Source organism: Solanum verrucosum, unplaced genomic scaffold (assembly GCF_900185275.1).
Source record: "Solanum verrucosum unplaced genomic scaffold, falcon-dt-bn FXZP01000268.1, whole genome shotgun sequence".
Taxonomy (NCBI): domain Eukaryota; kingdom Viridiplantae; phylum Streptophyta; class Magnoliopsida; order Solanales; family Solanaceae; genus Solanum; species Solanum verrucosum.
Genome location: NW_026019957.1, coordinates 1,217,758 through 1,231,232, shown reverse-complemented (window position 1 = coordinate 1,231,232; position 13,475 = coordinate 1,217,758). Strand labels below are relative to the sequence as shown.

The 13,475-nt window shown below is 28.7% G+C and overlaps 2 protein-coding genes across 2 annotated transcripts in view; both read left to right on the top strand.

The window, feature by feature from the left end:
• Positions 1–13,475, top strand: part of LOC125814483 (NADH dehydrogenase [ubiquinone] 1 alpha subcomplex subunit 6-like) — a 520,085-nt gene that overhangs the window by 384,145 nt on the left and 122,465 nt on the right. The gene's annotated exons all lie outside the window — the stretch shown is intronic.
• Positions 5,387–7,457, top strand: LOC125814475 (AT-hook motif nuclear-localized protein 23-like). The gene is made up of 3 exons (XM_049493932.1): positions 5,387–5,561; positions 6,147–6,473; positions 6,839–7,457. Exons 1-3 carry the CDS (start codon positions 5,408–5,410, stop codon positions 7,150–7,152), a joined length of 795 nt encoding a protein of 264 aa, XP_049349889.1. The 5' UTR covers positions 5,387–5,407; the 3' UTR covers positions 7,153–7,457.

Genomic DNA, 13,475 nt, shown 5'->3' with positions numbered 1-13,475 from the left:
TTTTGTTTTGTTTATTATCATGATATGAGAAACTTTATTATAATGTGTAAAATATATTTACCAAATTAGTACTATTTTATACAAGTTTCTATTAATCATTAACCATCAATTCAAGTACCTAATTCGAAGTCCCTTTCATACTTTAAGCTCATATTTTGTCTATGATAATTAATGGATGCATGAGTTTGATTGATAAGATGCTTTTCTCATGGATTCATGAATAAATAATACTAGTATGCTTTATTAACGAGGATGATAGTGGAGTAATACATATTCTTATTTTCTTATTTTTAATTAGAAATTTTGAATTCGAACACTAAAATTTTAGATTCACACACTAGAGCTTTATATTTCTTTAAAAAAAGGAATGGAGGACCATTGGACAGCTATAATTAAAGACATTTTGTATTCTCATATTATATAATAGTCAAAGACAACCTCAATGACTCTAAAATTAAACCTCAATTCTTTAGCAAACAAAGGGAAACATATTGATGCTAGAAGCTTCATAAAAATAATAATTATAATATAGGACCATGCTATATATATATAACACTTTCACTATTCACTAGAAAAAACATGTGTACATGTTAGATGCTCATATTCTATATTTTTTGTAACATTTTATATATGTTGAAGTAGTATGCAACCCTAATTTATACATACCATTTGTTTTCTCTGTAACAATGAATTTTGCCTTAGCACTTGTGAGTGTATTCGTATATAATGTAGGGAAAAATGACAAATATATCTTCGAACTATCGTAAATGATATGCAGATATCTTTTGTCATATTTTTAGGACATTGATGTCCCTGTCATTCAAAAACTAGAGCATATATACCCTTTATACTAACGGACATACACGTGTCATAATCTTATCCACCGACCCGACATTTATTAAATATCAGATCGACGGATAAGATTGTGCCACATATCCCTATTTAGTCTTCCGTTAGAGTGAAGGGCATATATATGCTCTAGTTTTTGGACGACATGGGCATCAATGTCCCAAAAGTATGACGGAAGGTATCTACGTACTATTTACAATAGTTTAGGAGTATATTTGTCATTTCCCCCTATAATGTATGTGTATGCGTATGTCACACATATATATGAAAATAGTGTTGCAAATACAGAAATTTTAATCCAGTTTATTTATATGATTATGTTTCATTTTAGTCATATCGTTGATTGTTACACATAAATTAGAACTTTTATAATTTTATTGCTTCCTATTATGTGAAAAGCGTACCGACACCCTTTTTTTGTTTCATCATGAGTTCATATGGTTTGTTCATATTTAACTTTAGGCCAAAGTTTTTTTATATTTTTATTTTTAAAAAAGACAAGTCCACTTGACTACTCCAACACTGAAATGTAGGTAATACTTTTGGTTGTTTTTTGTCAATAATTTATATTCATATAATATAAATGAGTAATACTTCATGTTGATCTAAGTTGAATACTGGTGCCTAATAATTGGGACACTATTTTGGGTAATTAACCTGACACTGTACTTTAATAAAAATAAATGATTGTGAAATAAATATAAGATTTACATATTTATAAATAGGGTAAGCCATTTGGGAGGAAATTCTTGCCGGTTGTCCTTTTTTGGGTCATCTATTTAGTACTCTTTCGGTCTCTTCTTATTTGTTAAATTTTGATTTGACACACTTATTAATAAAATATTAAGTGTTATAGTAAATTTATCATTTTATCCCTACTAATTGATGGAATCTCAAATATCTTACTCACTGCATTTTTTAAAGACATTAACTTAATGGTAATAAATCGAGGGTATAATAGGAAAAAAAATGTTCTTTCTTGATTTGTCAAAAATAACAATAAAAAGGAAATATTGGACAAGTAAAAAAGAACAGAGTAGATATTTAGTAAATTTTATATTAAAAATGCTAAATCACAGTCTAAACTTTTGTAAGTTACTAAAAAAACGTTAAATAATAATTTAATTTTATGGGGATAAGGACATATATACCCTTGAACTATCGTAAATGGTATGCAAATAACCTCTGTCATACTTTTGGGACATTGGTGCCCCTGCCGTTCAAAAACTAGAACATATATGCCCTTCACTCTAACGGAAGACTAAATAGGGACACGTGACACAAACTTATTCATTGATTTGATATTTAATAAATATCGGGTGGGTGGATAAGATTATGACACGTGTATGTCCGTTAGTATAAAGGGTATATATGCTTTAGTTTTTGAACGACGGGGGCACCAGTGTCCCAAAAGTATGAAGGAGAGTATCTGCATACCATATGCGATAGTTCAAAAATATGTAAAATTGTCCCTCCTAAAAAGATTATTCCACAAAATGGGCAAGGAGATATATTTGTCCTTTTTCCCTAATTTTATTGGTAAAGTTAAACAATATATATATCAACAAACATTAGACTCGAATATATTATAAGTTCATAATATATGTTTCAGTGACTGAAAAATGATATTATTCCTTTTTTTAACATTAGCCACGGACAAAGCATATTGTATTCAATAGAAATCTAAATAAAAAATAAAGGTGAAAGGCTTTACACCTTAATTTAATTGTTGAACAACAAGTTGGTATAATCAATTAAAGTAACAAAATCAAATGTTGTGTGTTTGTTGGACATAGAAGTATGGGGGGTTGGACTCCTAATCCCATAATAAATTAAGAAAATTTATCTCCTCTATAATAATATAAATTAATAACAATTTAAAACTTATGTCAAACATAATAAAATTTATTAACCTGATATCGAACTTAAGCAAATATTTTGAGTATGAATCTTTCAATGTGATTTACGACAAAAAGTTAAATCAATATGAAAGAGAATATGTCAAAGATCTAAAACTTGCAAGGAATAGCCATCCTAGAAAAAAAATTATTTTGTTTGGTTTATTCTTTGACTACTTTATATTATAAAAATATAGATGATATCTCTGCAAGCACATATATGAGTTAGTTTGAGTCTCATAGCCACCATTAAGGAAATATTTTGATATTTATAAAAAATATCATATCGACACAAAAAGTATGTATTCGAGATATTAAAACTTGCGATGAATAATTATCTTAAGATAATCATATTCTTGCCAATCTTATTCAATCTTTTATAATTCTATGATTATAAATAAAAATATACTCCATATACTTACCATTCAATCACGACCCTGATCAGGGGTCAAATCATTGGTTAAGGCAACAAATTGCCAAAAATTAAGCAAGGATGGCCCAAAGTTAAAGACTACAAAAGAAAGCCGTCCAGGGTAGTGAGGTCAAGACAAATGTGGGATCCATTAGCCACTCTTCCCCATCCACTAGTTTCTTTTTCTTTAACAATAAATTTGATATATTTATATTAGAATACGATTAGAGTTAATTTGTGTACTACATAATTCATTATTAGAAATAATATTTCTAATAACATTTATTTTATTTTCAAATACACGAATCAAAGGATTTTAGTTAACGATGAAGGATTTCAATCATCTCTCCACCATCGATATTTTTATATTATATATAGTAGTATTACTAGTATTAAAATATTGTTACAACTACTTTAATTACTTCAACCTATATATAGTCTCTCTCATCATCACGTTTTTCTGTGTTAGCATTAATTAAAATCTGGTCAAAACTTTGATATCCTTAACCATGATTAGTAAATTAAAGTCTTGTACACCTCACATATAAATCAAACTATATTTAACCCTACCTATTTTAATTTAATCAACTATTATAAATGCATTAAATATATATTTTTCAATCTTATATATACAATAAATATAATCTACCTAAAAAAAAAATTTGGGTTGATAAAACCTCCTCAGCCCCTTCTAGTTCTGTTCCTATCGTCAAAAGTATCATAAATGGTCAAAAACTCTTCAATTTTTTTTAATTATAGAAAGTGTTCTATACCCTCATCTATTAAAAGAATCTACATAACAGTTAGAGACAAAGATAAAGTATAACTTACGAATTTAGCGGAACTCAATAGCTTGTTCCAAATTCTATATTTATCTTAAAAAACTTATTGAATAAATTATTAATTCAAAACTAAGTAAGCTTTAAAAAAACTAAAATTCTGAAGCCAAAAAACTTTAGATTCTTACTTTACCTAAAGAAATATGAATATTTATTAAATCAGTGAGTTTCGAACTAAATTGTACAAATTCTTCAATTTTGATACCGTATTCATATTGGATTTTTTTTTAAAAATATATTATTTTCGAAGAATTCAAATATTACGGAATAGTTATTGCAAGTTGAGGAAAAATGTTCCTTCATTATCATGTATAATTTATTAATTAAGTTAATACACTTGCAAAACATGAATGACATATAATCCAACTTGCTCTAGTTTCCCAAATCTTGACTTTCATATAAATAATATATAATAAATATTTTCATTCATTTCACGCAACTATTATAGTAATTTTCAAATGTTTACCGTCATCAGCCACCAAATTCCTCCTTTTTTTAGTTTGTTATTATTTTGGGTGTTTTTTTTTTTTTTGGTAATTCTTTTGAGAATCTAGACATGCCAAAAAAAATCATGCAAACTTTATTTTAGATATCATTCCTTATTATTTATATATATCCGCGAAAAATTAGAAGAGTAGGAACAAAGTTATTAAGATCTAAACAACAACAACATATTTGGTATAAAAGTGGGGTCTGAAAAAAATTGATGCACATAAATTTTACTCCTATTTTTTTTTGAAATAGAGAGGTTATTTCTGATAAATCTTTAGCTCAATAAAAAGTTTCGAAAATCCAAAAAAGACTAAAAGTTCATGAAATTCTTACATCAAAAGTCATAAGTTCAAAATTCTAAATTCGTCTCTTAGTTATAATTGAATTTGAAATCTAATATATAAATTTCTCAACACATAAATGAGATTCAAGCCAAACTTATAGAATTACCAAACCTATAATTTACATTATTTATCCGCTATATAGAAGTTAAACTCAATTATTTTTCTTTTAATAAAAACCTACTACTATACACTATATTATATAAATATATAGTAGTTGAATAAACAAATAATTTCTATCCTCCTATTATCTTATACTTATATAATATTTATAAACTTTAGGGTGTCTTTGTTCCCCTCTCTCTCCTTCTTCCTCCCTTCCCTTTCTTTCCACTCAAAAAACCAAATCTCCATAACAAGCTAAGCTCCTTTCTTGTTTTCTAAATCTTTTATTCAAATCTACACACCAAAAACTATAGAATATAATCCCATCTATTAAACAAAACCATAGAAAAAAAAACATATATATATATCTAGTAGTTTTTAATAATTTTACATTTGATATTGTTTTTTAATTTATAGTTTTTTTGCCCCATATCTCTTGTGTTTTTTTTTGTACTTTTGAATGTTTTGGTCATGGCTGGTTTGGATTTAAGCACAACTTCTCGTTATATTCATCAACTTCACCACCCGGCTGACTTCAATCTGCAAAGACAACCGGATGATGAAGATAACAACAACCAATTTTCCGATGACCATCACCACGAGGATAATGGTCATCAGAATCAAGGTTAGAGAGAGTACACTTTTATTTACTTATTTTCTTTTATGACTTCAATCAACACGCCCTCCTAAGCGTGTTGGTTGTTTCTAATTATCTTATATGAATCAAGTTTGGGCAATTTTTTTTGTTAATAATAGGTGATGATGACCGATGAGACTTGAATCTAAGACCTTCTGTCTATTTTAATATCATGTTGAAATTATCTAATAGGTTATTTTATCTATAAATTTAAGAAATTAAAGAAAATATATTTTTATTTATTTAATTATATCTTTGATTAGTACACCCTCCCTAGCCTCCTATACTTACCTAATTCTTGTTCATGAACCAAGCACATAAAACTCTTTATTTTTCTTTGGGCAATAATAGATGGTGTCTGACGGTGAGACTTGAACTCAAGACCTTTTATTTAGCCTAAAAAATGCTAAATTATGTGACATGAAAATTTAAATAATTCGAGAGAGTCCACTTTTATTTGCTTAATTATATTTTTCATCAACCTCTCACTTGGGGGACATTTGATATAAGTGATTCTTGAACCCAAGACTTTCTATTTGTTCTGATATCATATTGAATTATGTTGTTTAATAGGAGGAGGTGATATCGTTGGCCGGAGACCTAGAGGGCGGCCAGCGGGGTCAAAAAACAAGCCAAAACCACCAGTAATAATCACTAGAGAAAGTGCAAACACACTGAGAGCACATATATTGGAGATTGGAAATGGATGTGATGTATTTGAATGTGTATCAACTTATGCTAGGAGAAGACAAAGAGGGATTTGTATACTAAGTGGTAGTGGGACAGTAACAAATGTTAGCATAAGACAACCTGCTGCTGCTGGTTCTGTAGTAACATTGCATGGAAGATTTGAGATTCTTTCCCTTTCTGGCTCATTCTTGCCTCCACCTGCTCCACCAGGTACGATTCTGTGTCATCATCTCATCTAAAAAATGTAATTTGTTCTAGTGGTGGAATCTAAGTTCAATGAAGGAGGTTCAATTGAATCCTCTATATATCCTCTTCGTTGAAATATTATACTGTAGTAATAGGGTGTCTTTGAGATGGAACTAAGTGCAATGAATGGGGTTTAGTAAAATTCACGATTTTATTTACTTAGTTATGTCTTCAACAACCATTGTGAGCGTCTCACATACAAAAAATTAAGATGTTTGAGAAAGCAATTCGTTTTATTTACTTAATTATGACGTCAACAGCGCCTCCTGACCACGATGCAATGAGTTAATCATTTGTGTATACAATTTACTTAATTATGTCTTTAACAGGTGCGACGAGTCTGACAATTTTTGTGGCTGGTGGACAAGGGCAAGTTGTTGGAGGAAGTGTGGTAGGGGAATTGATTGCTTCTGGACCAGTTATTGTTATAGCTTCATCATTTACAAATGTTGCTTATGAGAGATTGCCATTAGAGGAAGATGAAGGAGGGGGAGGGCTTCAAATTCAACCACAAGTCTCTAATAGTGGTAATAATAATAATAATAACAATAATAGCCAATTTCCTCATGACCCTTCATCTGGATTTCCATTCTTTAATCTTCCTTTGAATATGCCTAATGGACAACTACCATTTGGAGTCTAATAGGTTACATATTCTTGAAGTTTAGAGTATAATCTGTATGCATCATGGCTTTCAATCACTTCATTTTTCGACTACTAATTCAGCTTCTTGAATTTGTGTACGTGCATCATGCATGGCATTCGAGAAGCTGAAGTTTCACAAGTTGTTGATATTGATGAAGAAATTAAAATTCTTAATGTTTGTCATAGTAATTGTTGGATTTTCTCCATTTCTTTTTTGGGATTTCTTCTTCTTCTACTTCTTGGTTTTGTAACTCTATGGAATCCTTAAAGTAGTGATTATCTACTCATAAATGTTCTTTATGGAACTCTTATCTATAAAGAAAGAATTGGTTTGAGAATGCAATATATAATATTCCTCAAATTAATTCACCTAATATAGTTGTGCTTATCTTACTTATTATTTGATGTATGTTTCTTCTCAATGTTTTTCTATTTTCTCTATTGTGGATTATAAAAGGAAATTATTTGACTTTAGTCTAAGGAGATCTTGAATGGTAGACTTTTCCCTCTCTAGCATTTCTTCCAAGACTAGTAACCCCACCAACCCCCATTCTAATTTTTATATTTTTTCCTTTTCGAGAGTTAATTTTTAAAGCTTAATTGGATTATATACATCAACTTAATATTTAATAATTTAATTATTCAAAAATTATATAAAAAATAATATAATTATCCTTATGTCAGTATGATGAAAAGATACATTTAAAAATATTTGATCAATTTCAAAGTTTACATGATTAGAATATTGAGAAACAAAAAGTAAACGTAAATATATAAAGCTTAAATATTAATTGTATGCTAATAAGGGTTTTTACCATAGAGGGGTTGTTAATGTTTGATGAAATAAAAAGTTCATGTGGTGGAGGTTCTATTAATAACATGTCTTACATTAATGTTTGGGCTGAATTTCTTGATTTTGCTACTATACTTTTTTGGGAATTTGATCCACCACACTGGTCAATTGCTGAAAACAATGCTTTTTTCTCTCTCTCAGCTAAATTGACCTTTAGAAAAATGGGAACACATGACTAGTTTTCAGTACTTGTCTTTCAAATATTTGTACCATCAATTATCAAATAATATCTGAAATAATATACTATGCAGTCTGATTCACAAAGTATTTGGCGTTAGTAATGTTAGAAGGGTTGCATCTTAGGAGATGTGATGTAGATATCCTATTCTATACAAACATTAATGTTTACTTTCACGTTTCGAATCCAAAGCTTTAAATCAAACATATATAATTTTAATGTTGCTTCAAGACTTAGCTTTATTTAAAATACACACTATTTTTTTTTGTAGTCTTGTGTTCTCAAGTGCTCTCTATGCTTTTACTTGTATCTTCAATGATTATGATAAAACACTAAATATTCATTCATTCTTAACTAAATGTTTCAAGTTTGAAGCCATCTTTAATACTTTACCCCGAAAATGAGATTTTTTGACACAAATTCAAATTAATCGTGCCTAAAGCTGATATTGAATACCGGACGGGAAAAAAGAAATTACATGCTTTCACTTGAAGCCATTTTTTCAATGGAAAACATGAAATAGGATTTCAATTTTATATCGAGTGAAAAACTAATAAAAGTACGTAAATATTTGATAGGTATGACTTCCGTCTCCTTATATATCATCAGACATGAAGCATTGTTCTTATTCCCACCCAAGGAGGTTATTTGACTAAGATTTAGAGTTGATGAGTTCAGAATTAACATACACACAGCCTTACTTGTTGCTTCTAAATACCTCACTTCTTTTTATAGTATAATTACTATTATTAAACCAAATGATTCCATTTTGTCTATCATATTTTTTCCATTAAAGAAGATGTCCTCTTAAATAGTGAACTTTACGATTTCAAGTTGCTTTATTCTCCACTAATAGAGTTATTACGCTTTTATATTGTTAGGACTAACATGGCATTAAAATTTTGTACCTTTTTACAACTATACATTCATTTCTTTGTCCTTTCCTATTTAACACGTGTAATTGCACTGTCTTTTTCATCAAAGCACTATACATTAATTACTGGGTATAGTTGTAACTCAGTAATTAATGTATCATCAAAATCTCTACTGGGTAGGAAATAAGTACCGACTTTATATATTTTAATTCTATGATTGTTTTTGGTTTTTGTACCAATTAATTCTTGCTTAGTTTAGGATTTATACTCTCTTAGGTTACAAAACATCATAGAAACAACCTCTCTGTGTCTCAAGATGTTAGTAAAATTAATTTGTTATAGTTGTAGACTTTATATTATATCGTTCATATTCTATCTATGATTGCGGTTTTTTACAAGGTGGCTGTGTTAAATGTCGTTCAATTTATGGCAAATCATAGAAAATCATCAATTGTTGTGTTAACAAAAGATTAAGGGAAATAAGAAACAACATAATATACTCAACAACCTTAAGGAATAACTCAAGAAACGTCAATAACATAGCATCCAAAAAAAATAGTGAGGACATATGATCCGCTACACTGATGTATCCAACAAAAAATATGGTTATAAAACAGTAAAGATTATTCCCATACAATGATTAAGAGCAATCAGAACGTCAGTTTGGTTTTATTGGTGCACTGTGGTGAAAAAGTATGCTCCTCAACTATAATGACCAGGTTTTATAAACTTACAATATATCCCGTGTAATCCCACAAGTGAACTCTGAGAGGGTAGCATTTGATAAAATTATCTGAAAAAAAAATCCTAACATTTCAACCCATCTATTTCATGTTACGACTAGCATTTGAATGGAACAAATTATATAGATGAAGTCCCTCCATCCACAACTAATAGGGGAAACTTCACATGACACAAGATGATTCTTTGTTATACTATAAAATAAGATTACAATACTGAATTTGATACTTTCCATTCAAATTGGCAATCTACTAGCTGATGATTGGATCTTACATAAACTATTTGGAATACTATTGGAAGTAATACGTTGTCACAACAATAATCAGGTAAATTTGAGGGAGGATTATTCAAATTTGTTTCTCAATTATAAAATTAACATGAATATTCAAACAAATCGTCATTTCCAACTGAAATAATATTTCCCACTGCCAAGTCACGTTAACGATCTTTCTTATGTCTCGAGGATTTGCTCTACATTGTATGCAATGAAATATGACAATTCAAGCTTATGCTCCGTCTAGGTGCATAAATTGAGTTTGCTAGCTTTGGAGTATTATCTTCTGCATTAGGACTAGCAAAATTCTTTTCAACACCAGTGTTGAGCTGAACATTAAGGTAAGCAAGTAACTTAACATCGTCTCAAAGTAAATGTTTTACCTTTATCTAAGAAAATACTTTATCCTGGATGAATATTTATTTCCCTTGAAGTGAAGCACCTATTAGACTGTAGCATGAATATGCTATCTCAACGACTATTATACACATAACAACCCTAGGTACATTAATCTGGAAACAACTTTTCAGGTTAGAATAAAGGATATATCTTCCGAAAAAGTGATGAAGAAAAGTTGAAATCATAAAGTGGACTTAATAGTATTGCGTCTGTCTTTCAGCATAGGCAGATAATGCTATAGATATAGTAAATGTTTCTGCAGCTAACTTTTCCAAAGTGAAATAAAATAAAGATACTCTCAATGGAATAAAACCATAGAAATCATCCCGCCTTGGGTTGCTCAGCCTTAAACATCGGTTTCACAATCCTACAAAAACAATGATTACACAAGTTGATAAAATATACACGTTGTAACTAACAAAGAGAGATTCATGTTTAGAACCAAGGTAAAACAAAAAATCTGAAGAGCACACATGAATAGTCAACAAAAATATGTAGCAACTTGTTCACACTTTCGGAAGGATGGGAGAATCGCAGAGGCTTAATAGAAAATGACTATCCTTGTAGCTATTTGGGCTCATGTACGATGTCTAATTCAGGATCACAATGTACCCTGTTCAACTTTTGTAGCACAAGGTACAAAAACATTAAGTTGTGGCCGTCTTATCTTCATGTTTCTACTTGATAGGTAGTGCCCGTGCCAGCACGGGCCCAATAATACTAATTGATTTTGTCTATATGTATTCAGAGGTGTAGTAGATATAGATACATGAAATGAAAATAAAGGAGCAAAGATGGAATACAAAGAAATAGGGGCTCAAAGTGCAAATAAGCCAACACATAAAATTCAAAATTCTTGGTGATATGACATATGCAAATGTAAGAGTTAAAATTTAGGAGTTCATTTACAATCTGCAACCAACACTATAGATCCATCCTTAGTAACATAGTCATTCAAACTTTAATTCCACCACCTATTATTGGAGAAAATAATAAAACATATTACAGAGGGGCATATAATTTCAAGCAAACTTGTCAGTAAGCTAACTCTTCGAATAGCAACATCAAAACAATGTGTGATTCTGATCAAAACTGTACAAATCCAGACTTTTACACTTTCCACTAATAAATAATAGAGACATCGATACTTGCAAAAAGTTCTACATTTAAAATCTGAAACTACAATAAACTATGAAGCGTATACAAAAGCATGCAACAAGTCCTTGAATCTTGGTTTGTCTTAGCATCATCATAATGTAAATGACTCCTTGTTTTTTGTGATACTTATTCACTGAGTAGCTCTAATGAGAGAGAATAGTAAGAAGTGTTGCAAAAATGTTGACAGTTTAAAACATGTATCAAAGAACATTTTAGGTTATTGATGCAATAATTAATTTGCAATTATATTATTAATAATCTTTTGCATTGGGAAGAAAATAAGTATAATTTTTTTCACATTAAATAGCGGTGGAATATGATTTGTCGCTAATCACTATTTTTTCTGTAGTGACACTATATATAATAATAGAACAAAAATTACCTAAATACCTTGTGTGACTATTATTCTATATAAATAAAGATATAATAATACAAAAAAGTAAAACAAATTAAGGAGTTGACCGAATAAATCTCAAAAAAATACCGATGATCAATTTTTTTTGCGTCAAACGGATATCCGAGGCAAAAGTTACGATCGTTTGAAGTTTCACCAAATTAGAGATTGAAACTTCAAAAAATAGTTGTAAATTGGTGAAACTTCAAATGGTCATAACTTCAAAAGTCACACTTTCCAAGTTTTTTGCAAGTATTCTTGGGGCCAAATGGGCCCTAAGGTAATATTGAGTATCTTAACATGTATAAGAAATTAAAAATGTGTAACACACTATATAGAAATTAAAATGTGTAACATGATCATAAAAAAAAGATTTAAGTATTCACTTATTATATAAGAGGGAGTTTATGATGGGACATTGTGATGTCCAATCATAAACTCCCTAATATATAATATATAATATAATAAATCATTTTTTCTACTATATAATATATATTTATTTTTCTACTATAAGGGAGTTTATATAATATATAATAATATAATATAATAAATCATTTACAAATGACTTAAAATATTTCATATTTAAAGGATATATAATAAAATAGGTTCACTCTCAAAATTCTATCCGGGTCACATATATTGGGACAGAAAAAATAACATATATCATTTTAAAATTACCAAAAAAATATTATAAATAATAATAATTAACAACTTAAAATATCTTAAAGACATTTTAAAAGGGTTAATTTTGTAATTGTAATTCTACTATTATATAAGAGGGAGTTTATGATGGGACATTCTATGTGTCCCATCATAAACTCCCTATATAATATATAATATAATAAATCATTTTTTCTACTATATAATATATATTTATTTTTCTACTATATAATAAAAGGGAGTTTATATAATATATAATATCATAATAAAACCCCTTTTATTATATAGTAGAAATAAATATATATATATATATAATATAATATAATATAATAAATCATTTACAAATGACTTAAAATATTTAATATTTAAAAGATATATAATAAAATAGGCTGACTCTCAAAATTCTATCCGGGTCACATATATTGGGACAGAAAAAATAACATATATCATTTAAAAATTACCAAAAAAGTATTATAAATAATAATAATTAACAACTTAAAATATCTGAAAGACATTTTAAAAGGGTTAATTTTGTAAGTTTATCCATATCACATAAATTAGGACAAAGTGACCAGCAATGTAAGTTATTTGAAAGTTACATAAAAATATTATAAATCACAATAATTAATAACTTAGAACATTTTAAAAAAAAATGCAAATTTGGATGACTCTTCAAATTTCATTTGTGTCACATAAATTGAGACAACAAAAATAACATATATTGTGTCTATTTTAATTTATTTGTCTTAATTTTTTTTATATTTAAAAATTGCGTAAAAATACTATAAA

Excerpts from the sequence above, each read along its gene's own strand:
- LOC125814475 (XM_049493932.1), top strand. The coding sequence starts at position 5,408 with ATGGCTGGTTTGGATTTAAGCACAACTTCTCGTTATATTCATCAACTT. Across the intron at positions 5,562-6,146 it reads TAATGGTCATCAGAATCAAG|GAGGAGGTGATATCGTTGGC; the intron begins GTTAGAGAGAGT and ends GTTGTTTAATAG. Across the intron at positions 6,474-6,838 it reads GCCTCCACCTGCTCCACCAG|GTGCGACGAGTCTGACAATT; the intron begins GTACGATTCTGT and ends TGTCTTTAACAG.